General features: G+C 32.8%; 1 protein-coding gene across 1 annotated transcript; it reads right to left on the bottom strand.

Moving 5' to 3' along the window:
• Positions 1-1,837: 1,837 nt before the first annotated feature.
• LOC143262258 (uncharacterized) lies at positions 1,838-17,946 on the bottom strand. The gene is made up of 3 exons (XM_076528166.1): positions 17,851-17,946; positions 16,051-16,743; positions 1,838-1,973 (listed from the first exon to the last, which is right to left on the bottom strand). Exons 1-3 carry the CDS (start codon positions 17,856-17,858, stop codon positions 1,838-1,840), a joined length of 837 nt encoding a protein of 278 aa, XP_076384281.1. The 5' UTR covers positions 17,859-17,946.
• Positions 17,947-20,258: the final 2,312 nt, after the last annotated feature.

Here is a 20,258-nt window from a genome sequence, read left to right as displayed (position 1 = left end):
GTTGGAAAAGTCGTTCGCCCATCGATAGCAAAGATTTCTCGCAGACGGAAGTGGTCACGATTTTTTTTCTTGCGGATTTTAGGGTCGAAGGTTTAGGTTAGGTGGACGGGTTTTTATGGAGCTTGGTGGATGGCGTATGAAATGGAGGGTTCGGGGTGTAGTGAAAAAAAAAGATTGCAAATTGAATTGATATTTTATATTGCTAGTAATAATAAAATTTTTTATTTCATTAAAAAATCATTCAAATAATTCGACAAATTATTTATTTATTATTGCAAATGATAAAAAAAATATTTATTATGCAAATAAAATGTTATTTTTCATTTGGGTTTTAGAGAGGGACGAAAAGATTTAGAATACTATTTGCGCTGATATACATATGTATACTTAGTGAATAAATTTAGGATAATGTAAATTAAAGGGTTGGAACTTGAGTTCCAATATATCAATTACTAAAGAATTGAATTTGTATTACAAAGTTTCAATTATTTAAATCTCAAAATTTTAATTTTTTTAATTTTAATTTAAATATTAAGTTACACTTCTGCTTATGTCTACATGCTCCTATGTATTCAATAAATAGATTTTGGCTAGATTTTCTTTCTAATGTAAATTAAGGGTTGTTGACCAAGGTGATAATTACTGAAGGGGTGAATTCGGAGTGCATAGTTAATATTTAAAATAATTTCGAAATATTGATGAGTATTGATTTATTTTTGTCAATAGATTTAAGCTAGAACTCCATTTCCTTATAAATTTAAAGGTCCAGGGTTAATGACTGACGTGTATTAGTTACTGCTGAAGTAAATTTGGGGTGTAAGGTGAGTATTTTAAATTACTGTGAAATATTCACGAATGCTGATTTCAGTCAATAAAGGTCCGGCTTCCCTTTTCGATGTGAATGGAATGGTCGAGGGTTAATGACCGATTGATCGTGGGCAAAGTGAACATTTACAATCATTCCGGAATATTTCTGCATGCCGACGTATTTTTATAAAATCGACTTAGACCAGGTTTGCTAATACATTTCTATTAAATACGTTAAATAAATTTAAGTTAGCTTTCCTTTATTTTCTGAATCAGGGCGCCGAGGCTTGATGATAAAGATATCAACTATTGAAAGGGTGATTTTGAGGTGCAAAATTGACAGTTAAGATTATTCTAAGACACTCCCTGCGCTCTGATAATATTTTCTTGTCTACACGTATTCTGTAAGCAAGGGTTCGAGGTTCCCCTCTTGTACACAAGTTACCCAAAGGGGTGAGTTTGGGGTGCAAAGTTGGCAGTTTGTATTATTTTGGAAAGTTTGTTGATACTAATATTATTTATGTCATGTAAATTTCGGCTGGGTTCTCCTCTTTTTAATGTAAATCAGCTGGTTGCGGGGCGGTGTTGTACATCTAATTTACAGTAGGGACGAATTTTGGGGTGGAAAATTCACATAATTTTCGGAAGCTCGCAGATACTTACATATCTTTATTATGTAAGTTCATGTTGTACTTCCCTTTTAATATAAATCGGGGGATTGAGGGTTGAAGCTTCAAATGTTGATTGCCGAAAGGGTGAATTAGGGGTAGAAAGACTACGGTCTAAACTATTCCAAGATATTTCTTCGTTCTTAGAAAAATTAATTGACTAAATGTGTCGTAAATTAGCTTCCCAATATGCGTGCAAGGGTTGAGTGCGGTATGTTTAAGGCATCAGTTACTAGAAGGGTGAATTTAGGGTGCGAGGGTTTACGTAGTTTCCGAGGAGGTCGTAGACTCTATTTTTATGCGGGTACGTTTATGTGGTAGCCAGTAATTTTCATGACGTTGTAATGACCAGAACTATAATTCTAGGCAATCATAGGTCTGTTGAAGCTGGTGATACTTCTGATTCTAACCGCATTCCTGTTCTCTCTCGCTGCCGTAACACGGTTGATGGAGCTGACTGTCATCGTAATGTATCCGGTGCCCATTTTCGTGCTCAGACTATTTTCGAGAGTAGTCGTGAGTACATGTATAAAGGCAAATCTTACTTTCTGAAACATTCGCTCTTCCCATAAATCATCTTAATATTATGCTAATTTCTTAACATAACATTGGCTATTAACTTTTTAGTTTATCTAACAAGTAACTTACGTGGTCAGCATTAGTAAAATTAAGAAATTATTAATCACTGTCTCGAAACCATTTTTATGCAAAATAATCGAATATTCTTGGTAGTTGATTGTGATAATTTTTCAGCATTTTGCTAGTGGTTTTTCGGTTGATTTAGTAACTTCTGCGGTCGTCGTTAAAAAATTTAATATAAATTATATTATTCATAATCACTAAACCATTTTTATGCAAACTTCTGGTCAAAATATTTTAAAAGTTGATGGACAATTTTGTCGTGCCTCGCTAGTGACTTTTCAGTTTACCTAGTAACTTCTGTGATCGACGTTAATAAAGTAAATAATAAAATGAATTGCACACTACGAACGTGGTCCAAAAGTATCAATAACGTCGGGGTAATTATACATACTCGATCAGCAACAAGCGGTCCGAAAGCGTTCGTTGCTCGCTTTTTATTTAAACATTCGCGCTGGTGTCGACCCCGTGTATTTTCTCGCGGCATAAGCGCCCAGGAAAATGGAAAACTGTCATCGTGACTGAGGGAAGTCTGGTGAAATATTAGGTTATTACGCGATTTGGTAATCCCATATCGTCCCAGAATCCGTCGCGCGAGTAATTCGGTGAAATTAGATCAGCCATTATGCCGATCCGCAAAATTCCATCTTAAGAGAGATATTTCGGGCATTCGAAGGGATCATTAAACTCTCTAATTGTAAGTCGGCTTCATCAAAAACATCACTGACTTCTAATTTTTCTGAAATTTTAATTTCTATAATATTTTCAGACGCGTTTATAAATTCATTTCAAAAGGACATTCTATTTAAGCGTTTCAAATAAAATGTTTCACTAAAATGTTTAACTAAAATGATCATCTAAAATAATCACACACACACACACACACACACACACACACACACAACTAAAATGTTTACAATTAAATGTTTGAAATGAATCATTCGTCTAAAATGTTTGAAATGTCTTTCTACCCCTAATTCACCCTTTCGGCAATCAACATTTGAAGCTTCGACCCTCAATCCCCCGATTTATATTAAAAGGGAAGTACAACATGAACTTACATAATAAAGATATGTAAGTATCTGCGAGCTTCCGAAAATTATGTGAATTTTCCACCCCAAAATTCGTCCCTACTGTAAATTAGATGTACAACACCGCCCCGCAACCAGCTGATTTACATTAAAAAGAGGAGAACCCAGCCGAAATTTACATGACATAAATAATATTAGTATCAACAAACTTTCCAAAATAATACAAACTGCCAACTTTGCACCCCAAACTCACCCCTTTGGGTAACTTGTGTACAAGAGGGGAACCTCGAACCCTTGCTTACAGAATACGTGTAGACAAGAAAATATTATCAGAGCGCAGGGAGTGTCTTAGAATAATCTTAACTGTCAATTTTGCACCTCAAAATCACCCTTTCAATAGTTGATATCTTTATCATCAAGCCTCGGCGCCCTGATTCAGAAAATAAAGGAAAGCTAACTTAAATTTATTTAACGTATTTAATAGAAATGTATTAGCAAACCTGGTCTAAGTCGATTTTATAAAAATACGTCGGCATGCAGAAATATTCCGGAATGATTGTAAATGTTCACTTTGCCCACGATCAATCGGTCATTAACCCTCGACCATTCCATTCACATCGAAAAGGGAAGCCGGACCTTTATTGACTGAAATCAGCATTCGTGAATATTTCACAGTAATTTAAAATACTCACCTTACACCCCAAATTTACTTCAGCAGTAACTAATACACGTCAGTCATTAACCCTGGACCTTTAAATTTATAAGGAAATGGAGTTCTAGCTTAAATCTATTGACAAAAATAAATCAATACTCATCAATATTTCGAAATTATTTTAAATATTAACTATGCACTCCGAATTCACCCCTTCAGTAATTATCACCTTGGTCAACAACCCTTAATTTACATTAGAAAGAAAATCTAGCCAAAATCTATTTATTGAATACATAGGAGCATGTAGACATAAGCAGAAGTGTAACTTAATATTTAAATTAAAATTAAAAAAATTAAAATTTTGAGATTTAAATAATTGAAACTTTGTAATACAAATTCAATTCTTTAGTAATTGATATATTGGAACTCAAGTTCCAACCCTTTAATTTACATTATCCTAAATTTATTCACTAAGTATACATATGTATATCAGCGCAAATAGTATTCTAAATCTTTTCGTCCCTCTCTAAAACCCAAATGAAAAATAACATTTTATTTGCATAATAAATATTTTTTTTATCATTTGCAATAATAAATAAATAATTTGTCGAATTATTTGAATGATTTTTTAATGAAATAAAAAATTTTATTATTACTAGCAATATAAAATATCAATTCAATTTGCAATCTTTTTTTTTCACTACACCCCGAACCCTCCATTTCATACGCCATCCACCAAGCTCCATAAAAACCCGTCCACCTAACCTAAACCTTCGACCCTAAAATCCGCAAGAAAAAAAATCGTGACCACTTCCGTCTGCGAGAAATCTTTGCTATCGATGGGCGAACGACTTTTCCAACGGAATTTTTCGGGGACCGAGCGATCTCAGCGACTCTGCGAGATATCTGGAAGCGGCTTACGCAAAAGATCGGCATCGTTCGTTGCCCGGAGCACGAAGGCCAGGAAAATATTTTTCTGGCGTCGATTTTCACGGTCGGGGCACGATCCTCCAATTCATTTCACTGGGTTAGGTCGCGGAGGCTTGAGACTGCATTCTTCCAGTTCACCCACCTCCCCATTTTTTCGTCGACGAAATAAGGGACCCGATAGGAGCCGCGCCAGAAATGGCGGTTAGAGTGTGCGATGGGATCGGCGAGAGTGTGGAGGGGAGAATTTTTGTATTCCGACGTTTGCACGTTCCTTCGACAGATGACACCCGACGCCACACGTCGCACTTTTCGCTCAAAGAGTTGGCCACAATCCACAACTTCGTGCGACTTTTATGAAAATCGGTGTTTTCATGTTTTCGAGGTTTCCTGAATTTGAATGCGCTGTCGATACGAAATGCGACACCAGACGCTATCGACGTACACAAGCATTGTTTCGAACTTATTTTTCGTAGATGTTAATTTTAGTTGAACATTTTATTTTGAACACTTCATTTTAAACATATTGGTTGTGAATACTTTATTTTACACATTTTAGTTGAACATTTTATTTTAAGCATGTTTATCGAACAGTTTGTTTGAACATTTTATTCTAAACATTTTAGTTGTACATTTTACTTTATATATTTTCATTGACCAAGTACTTATTTTTTGTGGATGTCAATATTTTTCTATTTTAGCTACAATATTTGCCTACGATTTTTTACTACAATTATATGATTGGAATATAAAATTTCATACGACGATCTTCGTGTTAAGTAATTTTTGTATTTAATTGTGATAAAAATGTTTACTTAACCAATTTTTTTTAAATAATATTATAGGTCACGTAGTACAAATATATTGTCTAAAGTAGTAATAAAGAATATTATCAGTTATGAACAATATGATTATAGACAATGTAATAAGAAAAACATAATCAATTATAAATATTGTTTAAATTATTGTTACATATGTATTGTTAACTAGGGATATGTCTTTTTCTATCGCTCCATTCTGTGGTTTTCGTATGTACAACAGATCCGACGTCCATTTTTTCGGTTTTTTTTCGTAATCCGCTTGATATTTGTATCTGAAAAAAAGATACTACTCCTGAGGACTACTCCTGTTCCCAGCACACTTTTATACAACACTCTGTATATTGTTACCGATATTCTTGTAGAGCATCGAAAGACAAATGCAACGAGTATAATGAATATATACAGTGACTCGCATTAATATTCGGACACGATATTGATACAAGAACAATTGCTCCTTTTTATTGTTTATGATAGTATTATTGAATCAATTGTTTTCTCATACAAAGTAAGTAGAAACATAAATTTTGTTTATTTATTGCACATGTTCTTTTGTATAATAAGCGATGAACAAGATTGTGAGGAAATTTAACGTCACAAAAATATTCGGACAGTGAATTTTATATAATTTTATATAAAATGAAAATCTTTTTAATCACGTTATCATAATATTAATATTTTGTCGGTTGACCCTTTTGTTTTATTACTTCATGTAATCGCTTGGGCATGTTACAGATGACTTTATTTAAATAATCCGACGAAATTCGTTTCCATTCGTCTAACAAACGTTGTTTTATCTTTGTTGTTGTCTTTGTAGGTATTGTACGAATTTTGTGGTCCAGTTGATCCCATAAATTTTTAATTGGATTTAAATCAGGCGATTGAGGAGAAGGATGCAGTACTTTTGGACAATTGTTTAACAAATATTCCTGTACAATTCTGACCTTGTGTTTAGGATCACTGTCCTAATAAAACTTAAAACTGTACGTACACCCATATTTATAACACTTGTAATTAAATTTTCTTTAAAAAATGTCCAAATATTTCATTTTATCCATAATACCATCGATAAAAACTAGTTCACCTATACCTACGGACTGTCCGATTATTTTTGTGACGTTAAATTTCGTCACTATCTTGTTTATCGCTTATTATACAAAAGGACATGTGCAATAAATAAACAAAATTTATGTTTCTACTTACTTTAAGGAGTGCTTTATTATATGAGAAAACAATTGATTCAATAATATTGTTGCGAATTACTGCATTTCTTTCGCGTCGCGGCATTTTATTTACAATAAAGTACATAAACTATAATACAACTCAATTCAATTATGTTTGAGATCTTTGGACCGCTCGACGGTCCGATCCCGACTCTTCGATTGTCCGTTGATAACACACCTCCGTGGCAACCCCTCTCTTCTATTATTCTTTAAGGAGGTGTTCACAACAGGGCTGTTTCACATTACAGCCACTTGATTTGGACAAGTCGCCGTAACAATATTATCATAAACATTAAAAAAGAGATATAATTCTTGTAACAATATCGTGTCCGAAACATTAAGTAATCAACTTTCAAACGCAAACATATCGAGGTTAAACAATCGAAAGTATTCAATCATTATACTTGTTGGATTCGTTTCTTCGCCCTTCATCAAAACACGTACGATTCTATTTAAAATTAAACGAAAAGAATTTATCAAAAATATTTAAGTTCCTCTGCTTTCAGACGCTACTATCTCAGGATTAAATGACCACAATACTACTCGTCTTATCATGCTCTTGTTACGAGCCGAGGGCCAGGCAGTTTGGGTGGCCGGAGGTTGCATGTAATTGGAATTTTTGGATGAGGTGCGTAGACCAGCCGATGTTTATTTCGACACGGGTAGCTACCTTTAAAATTAGGATAAGGTGTTTGGAGAAATTGATATTAGGGTTAGAAAAGAAATAAAGATATACCTCGAGCGGTTAAGATATATCTTGGTGGGTTATACCAACTACTGGTTTGAAACAGGAGGTGGAAATGATTAAACTTGAAACCAAAGAAAACTGGTAAAAACTAAATTATTACGCGTTGGGTTTTACAACTGTAAGTAAGTTTTCGCGGAAGAAGAATTGAAACTCGATGTTACTAATGTTTCCGCGTCGACGAATGACTCGAAACTAGCCCAATTCCCGGTCGCGTTTGGGCCCTTTATATAGTCAGTTTTTCTGTGGAAAAATGGTAGTGGGGATGATCCTATGTGGTCCGACTCCAGAAATGTTCGTCGTCGTACTCTCTCGGAGGTACTCGACTCGCGATATACAAATGAATCCCCGGCTGGCTGGCGCCAGCCTGGCGTATGCCTTCAGGAGGGAATATAAAAAATTCGTGGGAAGATTCTCCGTACGTTACACTCTAAAAGGCTCTTGAAAGCAAGCTACGAAATTCTTTTATTTCCGAATACCATAATCTGCGAAGCTTCAGAAAATCGGGTCTGCTTTATTCTACGTCCACCGAGATGGATATCCGGCGATCGTAATCCGCCGTTCGCAGAAGTCAGGAGACCAGAAACATAAAAACAACCGTGTCGCTGAAATTTCGCAACTCCATGTATCGGATTAACCGTCGGAAGACGGTTTCGATGGTCGCGGGCAACGTCTTACGACCGTTAGTCTATACGTACTCCGAATATCGTTTTCCGGCAAATTTTTTTTGGGGGGGGGGGATAGTACTGCTATGCTCCATAAGGTACGGAAGAAAGCGGTGGAGGGGGACGGAACTAAAGGAAACCAGAAATCCTGCTGGATGATTGGCTTCTATCTTCAGTACGATCGGGTCGCGCCGTTTATTTACAACACAGAGGCAACCTTTAGCGAACACCAACGACGACCCCCCACCCCACCCCGATCCAGCACCTAAAGGTGTCGGTGATGCAGCCACGTAGTGTTTGCACTCGTGGTTGGAGTGGCGAAAGCGACGATTCGTTACCGGGAAACACGCGAGTGTCGATCGAGTTTTCCTTCTTCGGTTTCGGCGGCGCTGTTGGTGCGGCGAGTTTATTGGAAATTTGTGGCGACGGCGGGGAATATCAATTTTGGTGGGACGTGACTGGGAACAGGTTTTTGGCAGCGTTAAAAGGAACGCATTGAAATTGCGTATCGCTTCTAACGGTTAAGATTCGAATTAAAAAATGCGATCAATTAGGAAGAATATTATTTTTGGTTTATGGACCGTCGAGGTCATTTCAACCCGTGGCGTTTGGATCATTGCTTAACACGTTCGCCCGCAGCATAAAGAACGTCATATTAATGTTCTGAATATAATTATTTAAAATTATAGCACATAGCATGATATTTAGAGAATTGATGCCTTCACTTTGGCGGCATTTTCATCATGTCGCGTAAGATGATACAATGTATTTAATGCAATAAATACAATAAATATAACTATGCTGATAGCGAACGTAATATAATTTAATTACTCAGCTTTTGGCAATTATGTAAAATACTAGAAATAGTATTTAATGTATTACATTATATTATATATAATGTACAGTTTTTAGTATGATATACAGTATAAATGTATTTAATTATACTATATAATACACGATATAATAATTTAGTATAATATACAGTATAATGTATATATATATATATATATACCATATATATATATTATACTGTATATTATACTAAATTATTATATTGTATATTATATAGTATAATTATATATATATATATATATATATACATAATTATAATTATATATTATAAAATATAAAAAATGTTAATTTAATAATATTTTATTAATTATATATATATATATATTTATATATAAAATATATATAATTAATAATATTATCAAATTTACATTTTTTATATTTTTTTATTGCTGCAGCATTTAATACATTATCACCGTATTAAATTATGCATTAACCTAATAAGAATGGTTTAGTACGATTACATTGTGTATAATGTTATTGATCCTGGAATTCCTAATAAATTAAACATTATTTAAAATCATGGAAATTTGAGTTCCTCGTTGTATTATTCAAATATTTTAATGATGCAACAATCTAGTTATCGTTATTTATGCGATAGTAATTATTGATATCTAAATTCCTCATAAATGTGATATCAATAAATAATCATTGTACGTCATATAACAAACATTGTTAAAAAGAACAATATGAGACAATTTTAAACAATATCATATGAAAATATAACATTGAGCATCATATATCCCATAAATTTAATATAAAATTCGTATCGATGTTATTATAATTCCGTTCAATATTATTGGAGCTTTAATACCTGAACAAAAAATATTATTTAATAGCATGAGAGTTGAAGTTCTGTACAAAAAATATTATTAAATTATTATTATATATGTTAGTATATATATTAAAATATTATATTCTCGAACTTAAAATTCATATTATCCTAACATTAATTAGTGTCGTTAAAATTCAAATTGCTGTTAAATTGACATAAACTAATATGATGAGAGGTATTATTGTTTCCTGTTGTCGAAATATAAATTTCTTATAAGCTAATATTGATTTCGTGAGAGACTGGATGTGGTTTGTGGTGAGTGGACGGTGACAAGGTGACTATGTACATATAATATTATACGATATTGGCTGTAATGTAATTAGAACTCGCCATTTGTGATTGTGATTGGAGTATGATGAATATTGTAATGCGACTGTAATTACATGCTATTAGGAGAAGATGATTGATTAAAACCATCAACCCAATTATATGTATATTAAATATAGAAAATAGTATAATACACACACAATAATTTTTTTTTTGTTAAGTTACACAATTTTGCTTCGTGTAATGTTTAAAAGTGTAAAATGATGATAACGATAATTTTATCATTTATAATATTGTTTGTTATATTCCCCGCCTATTTTATATCTTCTACACTTTCTAAAATTTTTGGTATTTCTATATTTGATCATTGGTAATTAGTTATTAATTTTATTTGTCATTTATATTAGTACTACCACGATTTACAGCGGGTATTTTTTATAGTTTTCCCCCAGTTTACATATCTTACAATTTTTAAATTTCTAGTACTTGTATATTTGACTATTGCATTTTCTGTAGACTCTATATTTTTCGTAATCACAACTTACACCGGTCTTTTTTTATAGTTTTCCCCTATTTTGCATCTTTCATAATTTTTAAATTTTTAGTTCTTGTGTATTTGACTATTCCATTTACGTAGTTTCTATATTTTAGTGTTTCTATATTCGCCAGTTGCATTTTAGTGGTTTCTATGGCTTTAGTATTTCTATATTTGATTATTACATTCGTGCAGTTTTTATATTTTTAATATTTCTTTATTTATTACGTATGCTCTATTTATATTGTTTATACATATAGCCAAATATAAAAATACTAAAATGTAGAAGCTACATGAATTCAAAAATTCAGTAAATTTTATATTTGTTGTATATTAATAATCTATATTATAATATAATAATATAATAAATATAATATATATAGTAATATATAATAAATAGTATCCATATTTGAATATATCTACATTTGATTACTGAATTTATATAGTTTCTACATTTTACTATCTTTATATTTGATTATTGTATTTCGTCAAGTTTCTAATATTTCTATCATTTTCTTCTTAATTGTATTTTGCATGTATCGGAATTCTGCCATGTATTACAACGATTCTTACAATCATTGAGCTTCTGCTGTGATTTTTTAATGTATAGTATTTCTACAGTCGACGACATTTATCATTTGATGGATCGTGCGAAATCATTCGGCTCGAATTCACATTTAACTAAACTCGAATAGCGGAATTATGTTTGATGCGAGATTTTCGCGGAAAATTTTGCGAAACTCTCAACGGTATTGATCGACGAGAAAGAGAATGATCGACTTTCGAGTTCACGTCGTATTTGTTGCATAGGGGATTATGGATTTGATGGATTGATAATGAGCCAGCTATCAGCGCAAGGATTATTTCGTACTGGTTTCGTGAATGTTTGATAAGCTTCGATTAGGCCACTGATTTTACATGTCTATATAAAATATACATTTGTTGTTGTAATAATCTCTGTGCAATTCGTCAGGAGAAATTCATTATCGAACGTATTCTCCTTTTAATAATTGGGAACCATTTTAATGAAATTTGTTCATAATAATTATTATTATTATTATTATTTCCTCTGCAGTTCGATGAAAATTAACGAGAGAAAATCACCTTCTATAAACAAATACAACCGCGTATTATTCTTACGATTATTTCATCATTCATTTAAATTGAATTTATGTGTAATGATAATTAAATATTACATTGGTTGAAGTTACGTGAAAATCAAGAACAGAAAACATTTTCCATAAATAAATATATTTATTTTAATTATAATATTTATTTTAGTTACGAACTTATATGAAATAATTATTAAAACCTATTTTCAAAGAAGTTTCATGAAGATCGTGGAGAATAAAATCATTAGTAATAAATGGATATGTACACGTACATTTTTGTTAAAGATTGTCTCAATGTTTATTTAATTTTCAAATCATTCATAATTGATAATTATTTCATTGGTAATTAAGTAGAAATCTTCAGAATTAAAGTTTTCTTGTACATATATACATAAATATAAAGTTAAAAAAATTGTGTCTAAAAATATAGCAGTAATTTTCTTTCGAAAAGAAAACTTTCGAAATCATAATTAATATTGCTTGGTCATCTCTCGGCTCGCTAATGTGCTTCAATAATCAAACACAGCTATAATTCCGAAGAGTTCCATGCCATAATTATCACGTTCGAAAATTCAATTATTGTATAATATGAGAATCAATTCTATTTAGTATTTCACGAAACCGAAATATGGATGTATATAAATTCCATAATTGATATACAAGGAAATTCATTTATTTAATAACGAGAAAGCTACGTATTTAGTGTATCACGAATGAAAACAATAATTGAAACAATTTTTAATTAGTTATATAATATTTTCGGGATTATTTTTATTAAAATTGTATAATTGATATAACTGCGGAATCGAATGATGCGAGAGAAGTGAAAATCAATGTATTCAATGATCGGCTGATGATTGAGAAGTGAGAGGCGATTGAGATTGTTATTTACATATGTCGAGAATATAGTGCGTGAAATTAGCGTAAATATTCGCGTGCATATTTTAATTTTTTGTACAATCAATTGACAATATAAATTGATGAAATTTGATTATCAACAGTATACAACAACTCTGAAAATTCTTCGACATTTTGCTTTTATTGAAATTCCTTAATAACATATCATTTAATATCATCGAAATTCAAATTGCTGTAAATTTTCGCATTAGCATTGCTGAAATTAAAATTCGTATTAATCTAACATTAACTGGTGTCGTTCAAATTGTAATTGCTATAAAATTAACATAAGCTATGTGGTCTGGCTAGAACTTACTATTGTTATAATTTATATTATTTACCATTATAAATTGATAAAATATGATTATCAACAATGTTGAACAATATAAAATTCTTATGATATTTCAATTTTTATTTTAAATTTCGTTCGAAGAATCGCTGTTCCTGTCAACAACCAAACTTCGTCTGAGGAATAATTACCCTTCCACAAAATTCAACTATTCCGATCCCTTCATTATAAAGTTTTTAATATTCGTATAGCCTCGGGCTATTTATAAATTCCTCGGAGAAAAAATTTTACAGATTCTCCGACGTAATTAACCCCTTGAAATACGATTTCTTTCATTGTCATGTTGATTAGCATACTCTGTCGTTAATAAATTCTACACGAGACAGAAAATTTATATTTGTTACATTATATGACTGCATTGTTTTAAATGACAACATATTCAATTTTTATTGTAACATATTTTTGAACATTTAGTACATATCGAATATATATCATTCGAGCAAGGAGGGGATAGTTTTACCCTTAAAAATATAAACGAAGGAAAGAAATTCAATTTTTTAATATCTTTAAATTTTTATCTTAAATTTTTTTAATATCTGGTGCAATTTTAAAAATATGGAAGTTCTATCTCAAAGAAAATAAAAAGGGGTGCAAAATCTAATTTTCGCTGGAAGTAATTTCTTAATATCCAATAAAATTGTAGAAATAATTATGCAGAGAGGGAAACATCTACAAGATACCACATTCATTCAGGGGGTAGTTTCGTACTACGAAAAATAAAAAGGGATGAAACATTTAATTTTCACTGCAAATATTTTATTAATATACGATAAAATTTTAGAAATAAACATGGAGATAGGTAATATCTAGACATCGTTATTAAGGCGGTAGTTTCACCCTGAAGAAAGTAAGGAAGGCATGAAAAATTTAATTTATGTTATAAACAGCTTTTTAATGTCATGAGAATTTTGATAACATATACAAAAATAGGGTAACATCTACATATCGCAATTAAAAAGGGGCTGTTCCGCTCTAAAAGAAAATAGGTAAAGGGGATAAAAAGTTCAAATTTTATTATACGCATTATTTTAATACCTGATAAATTTGCAAAATATACAAGAAAATGGGATAACATCAGGATGTCGTTGTTAAAGGGGCAGTTTCACCGTGCAGAAAATAAAAAGGGGATGAAAATTTTTTGTTCAGGAGCAATTAAAATTATGAAATAAAATTGTCCGACATTCATAATTTCGACATAAAAATCATCGAAAAATCGTAAATTATCCGTCGCGACGCGTGCTCACGAGCCAGAATCAGCGTAATCGTTTAACTCCTGCGAAATTTGCCCTAATCGCGATCATCTGAAGCTGTAGTGACTCCGTGTCATTGTTACAAGTGCGCCAACGATATTTCACCAAATTCTGATTCGCTGGATCAACCGAAACTTGCTGGACCAATTGAATTTCGGCGGCCGGGGGTGGCCAGCCGCCTTCGTAAAGGTCGCGCGAACATGATAATCACATTACCGACTCAGCGCGAATATTTTTGCCTCTACGCACGGCCGGCACTATACCATAAATCGCACGAAACGAAAAATGGTTCGATGGAACTCGAGCGATAAGCGAAAATGAAACTTTGTTGGTCATTTTTCAAATTCGCGTGCTTCTGATAAGTTCGAAACGTTTCTCCGGCGTATGAAATCACCGTGATTCTGTGGAACGAAGTATTCCCTTTCCAACGAATCCAAGAACGTTGATCTGCGATACTTTGTTGCAAATTTATAGCAGTTTTGAAAAAAAGTATACAAGATTAATGTGATTTCTGAGGTCGTGGAATTCTAGGCGAACATTTTTCGAAATTCAGAATACCATAACTTCGTTAAAAAATATCGTAGGGTGGTGTTTTTCTACTCATTTTAGAAGTCCAATTTCCCAGTTTCGTAGCATCTTAATTCTCCTGTTTTATAAATTTTATTTCGTTAATACCCTGCACTGTAAATAAAAATGGTTCCGTCCTGTCGATTTCTCATATTCGCATAGATCTGAGTGGTTCAAAAAATTGTTTGGCAAACGCAATCACAATTATTTTAACGAACGAAGTCTCCCCTTTCGAATGAGCCCGAAAGTATTGATCTATGATTTTTGTTTGCCATCGTATAGCACCTTGGATTCTCTTCCGAATGAAATTCTGAAATTCAAAATACCGTAACTTTGTTAACAAAAAAAACTGTAGAATGGTGTTCTTAGATACATTTCAAAGGGTGAAATCTTCGCTTTCGCGCCGTTTGGATTATTTAGTATTAGTGCCCGATCGCGAGTGCCTGATCTCCGTTCCTTCATGAAGTGGCTGAAACGACGAGAAACCTGGCAGAAAAGTATAAATTTCATTGTTTTGTTTCTACACTTTTCATTGATAAGTGTTACATCGACGAGATTGCATAGCGAATATATTTTGGCCAATTGGTGTTATTTCAATCATTTCGATGATAATTTTAATGACAATAATTTCAAGGATAATAATTTCAAAGATAATAATTTCGAGAATTATATTTCCAAAGACAACAATTTCGGAGACAACACTTTCTAGAATAACAATTACAAAGATAGTAATTTCTAGGATAACAATTTCAAAAATAATAATTTCTAGAATAATTTCTGGGATAATTTCGAAGGTAATAATTTCGAAGATAGTAATTTCGAAGATAATGATTTCGAAGATATCAATGTCGAAGATAACAATTTTGAAGATAACAATTTCGAAAATGATAATTTCAGAATTAATAATTTCAAAGATGATAATTTCGAAGATAATAATTGACAATTTCGGTCGAAATTATAGAAATCCTGTTAAATACAAGCAAATACTAAATAAAATATAATTTTCTTGACATTGCGATATCTTCTGAACCGTCGATTAGTTCTTTATTTTCTTGGCTACAACAGTGAAGTCACGATGCTCCTTCCCTATTCTCTTGCGGAACGATACGTCACTATAACGAAAGCCCCTGTAATTAATCCTTTCCAAGACCTTTAAGCGGCACCTCCTCGCGATGATCTGCGCGTAATTGGAAGTCATGATTGCAGTCACTAACTTCGGTATGCTCAGAAAATTATTGATCACGCTATTAATTCCAGTGTCAGATATCGGTACTTTCACTTGCTGTCCATTATTCAGCGCATTGGCAACCTCCACGGACACGGACACTAAGCCCTCGCCAATTTTTCGCTGCTGCATCTCCGGCAGCGTAGCCAGGAACATCAACTCCATAATACAATCAATATTATAATATTTGAATAAATTTATCTTGCTGTGTATAGCAATCAGAAAATCTACGTAGCCCCTGGCCCGGTGATGTACGCAATTATCCTTGAATCTTTCAAGCCAACTCTTTTGGCAAGGTCGCCAGAGGACCGGGCGATGTCGACGAAACGGTGGGCGCCCACACGGACGTCGCGGGTTAGTTACAGGATCTCTCGGCATCGGATGATCTCTCAATATCTTAATTTTATTGAGAACAACACCAACAACTTCCCCAGTCTTGACGTCGACTGCAACAATGCTGACACCGTCTTTAGCAATTTCCACACAGAGCTCCTCGAGCGCTCTGACGCTACAAGGCGCCGATATCAGATTTACGGCTTTGCAGATGCTCTCGTTGGGGAAAAAGCTTTTCCTTATTACTTGTAATGCTCCCTCCAAAGTATCCTCCGTCAGAGACTCGAACTCGATTTCTCCACCTTCTATGGAGCCCCACTCAATGCAGGATTCAGTATTAGTTCTGGAACTGAACGAAAAGAAACAATTAATTAGTATGCATGTAATATTAAACGGTATATTAAACGACGGAAGCTTTAATCGAATCAAGTTTCCAGAAACGTTTGGAGATACAGTAATGTCTTCCTAACTGACGCTCGGATTACGCACAGAAATGGACAATCTGGGAAGAGGAGACACGATTACTCGAGCCTCGCGGCTCGTTTTTATAGTTATCGGTGAATCGACAACTTTGTAGACGACTCGTTTTTATAAGCGAATAGATTGGAAATATCTATACGCCAGGATTAAACACATTTTTCCGTTCCGAAAAACTTGCAATTTCTCGATCCATCCGTTTCGAATGGCACGATGTTTCAATGCGCATACTTCTAAATTCATAATTTCGAAATTATCTGGTTTCTGTAGTTTCTGATTTTTAAGATTCCAATTCCAATTCAAATCAAATTGACGGTTTTTAAATTCTCTGATTTATAAATTTACAATTTCGAAGTCAGCTGATTTCTATATGATCAAATTTTTAAGATTTCAATTTCTAAATTCTTTGATTTATAAATTCACGATTTTTCAGTTTTCTGAAATTTTAATTGTTATCAACTGGTTTCTAAATGTTCTAGTTCTTACCGTTTCGATTTCTGAATTGTTTGATTTCTGCATTTACGCTTTTTAAGATTTCCGACTCTTAAATTTACAAATTTTTAAATCATCTGCTTCCCAAATTTTCTAAATCTTATCATTTTAATTTCTAAATTCTTTGATTTACAAATTCACGATTTTTAAGTTCTCCGATTTCTATATATATAAATGTACATTTTTTAAATTATCTAGTATTTAAATTTTCTAATTTTCAAGATTTCAATTTACAAATTTGAATAATCGTATCTCCTCTTCCCGACTTGTCCATCTTCGTGCACTATCCGAGCGTCAATTAGGGAGAATTCTCCGTATCCGGCCAAAATAGAGGTTGACTCATATCTCGATGAAAAATATATTTTATTTATAAATATTTAAATTCGTAAAAATAAATTGTCTTTCTTATACCCGACACACGGAAAACATTAGTCAAAACAAGTGACTGAAGAATGTTCGCGGAAGAATATAGCAAAAATGTACGTACCATTCCATTTTAGTTCACTAAGAAATTCTCACTATACTTCACTGGGAAAATTAACTGAGAAAATTCGCCGAGGTCTTCGCACTGATCACTGCTGCACTGATCACAGAATGAGTGTTTCCGTTGACATCGGCAGGGTATTTATACTGTCCTTGCTAAAGGACAGAACGTCCTAATCAGCAAAGACGAACAATGACAAAAGGATACTACCCGAAAAAAAATGCGCCAGGTATGAAAACGTCTCCCGTGGAAAATCATTAGCCACCGCGGCCGGCTATCAGGTAAGCACGTGTACCTGCGATGACCGGTCGTGTCATACGGATTTTACAAGGATCGGTTCGTTCGGTTAAATTAAAAGAAAAAGAACAGCGGCGGATTAGGCCGAGCTAGTGGAAATGAGTCAATTGAAGGAACCATCGTAAACAGGCTCGCACCGAGCCTTGATGAAAATTATGATTTGCAAGGGAAAGCAGAACCTACGGGGACTAATTAGGGCCTGGTTATTTACAGTACCTTTGTTATTGGATATATTTACAGGGTGAAGTTATCGAAAACATGTTCCTACAAAAGTTGTTTAGCATGAAAGGGGGCATTCGATGGTATGAAGAATTTTCCTGCAGGTATAGTGATGCGGGAGATATCCAAGTGGAATTAATGTTTTCAAATGTCATCTTTGTATAGCGATGCCGAGAGATCTGTTACATACGAAAAATATAAGGATATGAAACAGTTATTACATTATGTAACGCCTGTGCATCATGACTATTTCAAAACACCGCCACATAAAGAGAGTAAATAAATAATAACAATATCTTATTTTAAGTTTAACAATATATAAATATATTTAATGTTCAAAATAAGAAACGAGACTCCTATTTTATTTATTGTAATTATTAATAAACAAAATTATATGGATTAATAGAAAATATATTTCGAATGATATTTAAAATTTCATAATTGAAATTAAATGATTATTACAATTGACTAATTATGAAAATGATGTAAGTCCATTTAAAGCCAGCAAACATGTATTACTTTGGTTAAATTTGATAAATTAGTAGTATTTTATTTTTTTATACATAATATAACAGCTGTCTGTTGAAACGAACAACGTGATATTATTTCATGTAGTAAAATGATATAAATGCAATGCATATGCGACAAATGAACGCAAGTCGCTAGCTGAAATCTACACATGCATTCGACTGTGCACTAGCAAAAGTCCAGAAAAGCTGTTATTGAAATTAATTTCTCAATGCCATAAATAAAGTTTTTATTTTCAAATAAAACTTTTTTTAATAATCGCTCTATTTGTCATAGCGTGTCATAGCGTATTAGGGATTTCAATTTTGTATCGCGCCTCGGGCACCAGTACGCATTAATCCGCCAATGCTTGGGAGGGCTCTTTATTTCGCCCTTGCTGAAGAACAGAGAACTCGTATTCGTCAAGGACGAACAATGCCGGCGAAAAAGATGCCGGGCGTGAAAATGCCTCGCGAATACAACCCTTGGTCGCCGAGACCGGCCATCAGCTATATGTATACAGTGAGTCCCACTGACATTCGAACACTTCTCAAGGCGCAATTTTAACTTTTTTAAAATTAGAGTAGACGATTTGAATTTTTTTTTAGATCATAGAGGGACCTGTATAATAGACAATGTTACAATTTTGCTATTACATGCTTGGAATGACAAAACAAAGTAAAAGTCTCTCGTTGTTTAACTTTCTTATCTGAAGAAGCTATTTTTGATCACTTTTAGGCTAATTTTGCCGATTTTGCCGATTTTTCGAACTTCGAGATATTTAACTAATGAATGTTTAATAAAATATTTATAAATAATTTCAATATATATCATTAGTTAATTATATTTATTAATAATGATAAAATCTATAAATTTCGAATACTTCTTTTGAAATATGAAGGTTAATTATTTAAAAATAAAAAAGGATGTTTATATTATGAAATCTAACGAAAATGTAAAAAATGCGTCTTGTTGATCTCGGTAAGTTATACGCATGCTGAAAATTTCATTGAAATCGTTTAACGCAATGGTAAGTTACAAACGTTAAAAGATTGTAAAAATTGCAAATTTCTCACACTTCTTGATAAAAAGTGCGATTTTTGCGATCATTAATTATTTACAGCTCGTACGAAGGTCAACCGATTTCAGTGAAATTTTTAGAATGTACATAACTTATCGTTATCTAAATAATAAATGTATAATTATAATTATTAATATTATACAAATAATAAATTAAATTTTTTAAAATAAAAAAAACACCATTTTCAAAATAAACCAATGAGAAACGATTAAGATTTCCGAATGATTCAATTTGTATTGCGCTTGTCCTCCCGATGATGAATTGTAGACAATATCGATCTATCCGTGGGAAGCAGTATTTTCGTGAA

This window comes from Megalopta genalis, unplaced genomic scaffold, assembly GCF_051020955.1.
Source record: "Megalopta genalis isolate 19385.01 unplaced genomic scaffold, iyMegGena1_principal scaffold0102, whole genome shotgun sequence".
NCBI classification, from domain to species: domain Eukaryota; kingdom Metazoa; phylum Arthropoda; class Insecta; order Hymenoptera; family Halictidae; genus Megalopta; species Megalopta genalis.
Note: the sequence above shows the minus strand (reverse complement) of the source record. Positions and strands in the feature narration are given on the sequence as shown.

Bases quoted from the DNA above. Each gene is read 5' to 3' on its own strand.
- LOC143262258 (XM_076528166.1), bottom strand. The intron at 1,974-16,050 runs GTTAGTGACTGC...TCTCGAAAATAG, and splicing joins AATTTTCTGAGCATACCGAA to TCTGAGCACGAAAATGGGCA.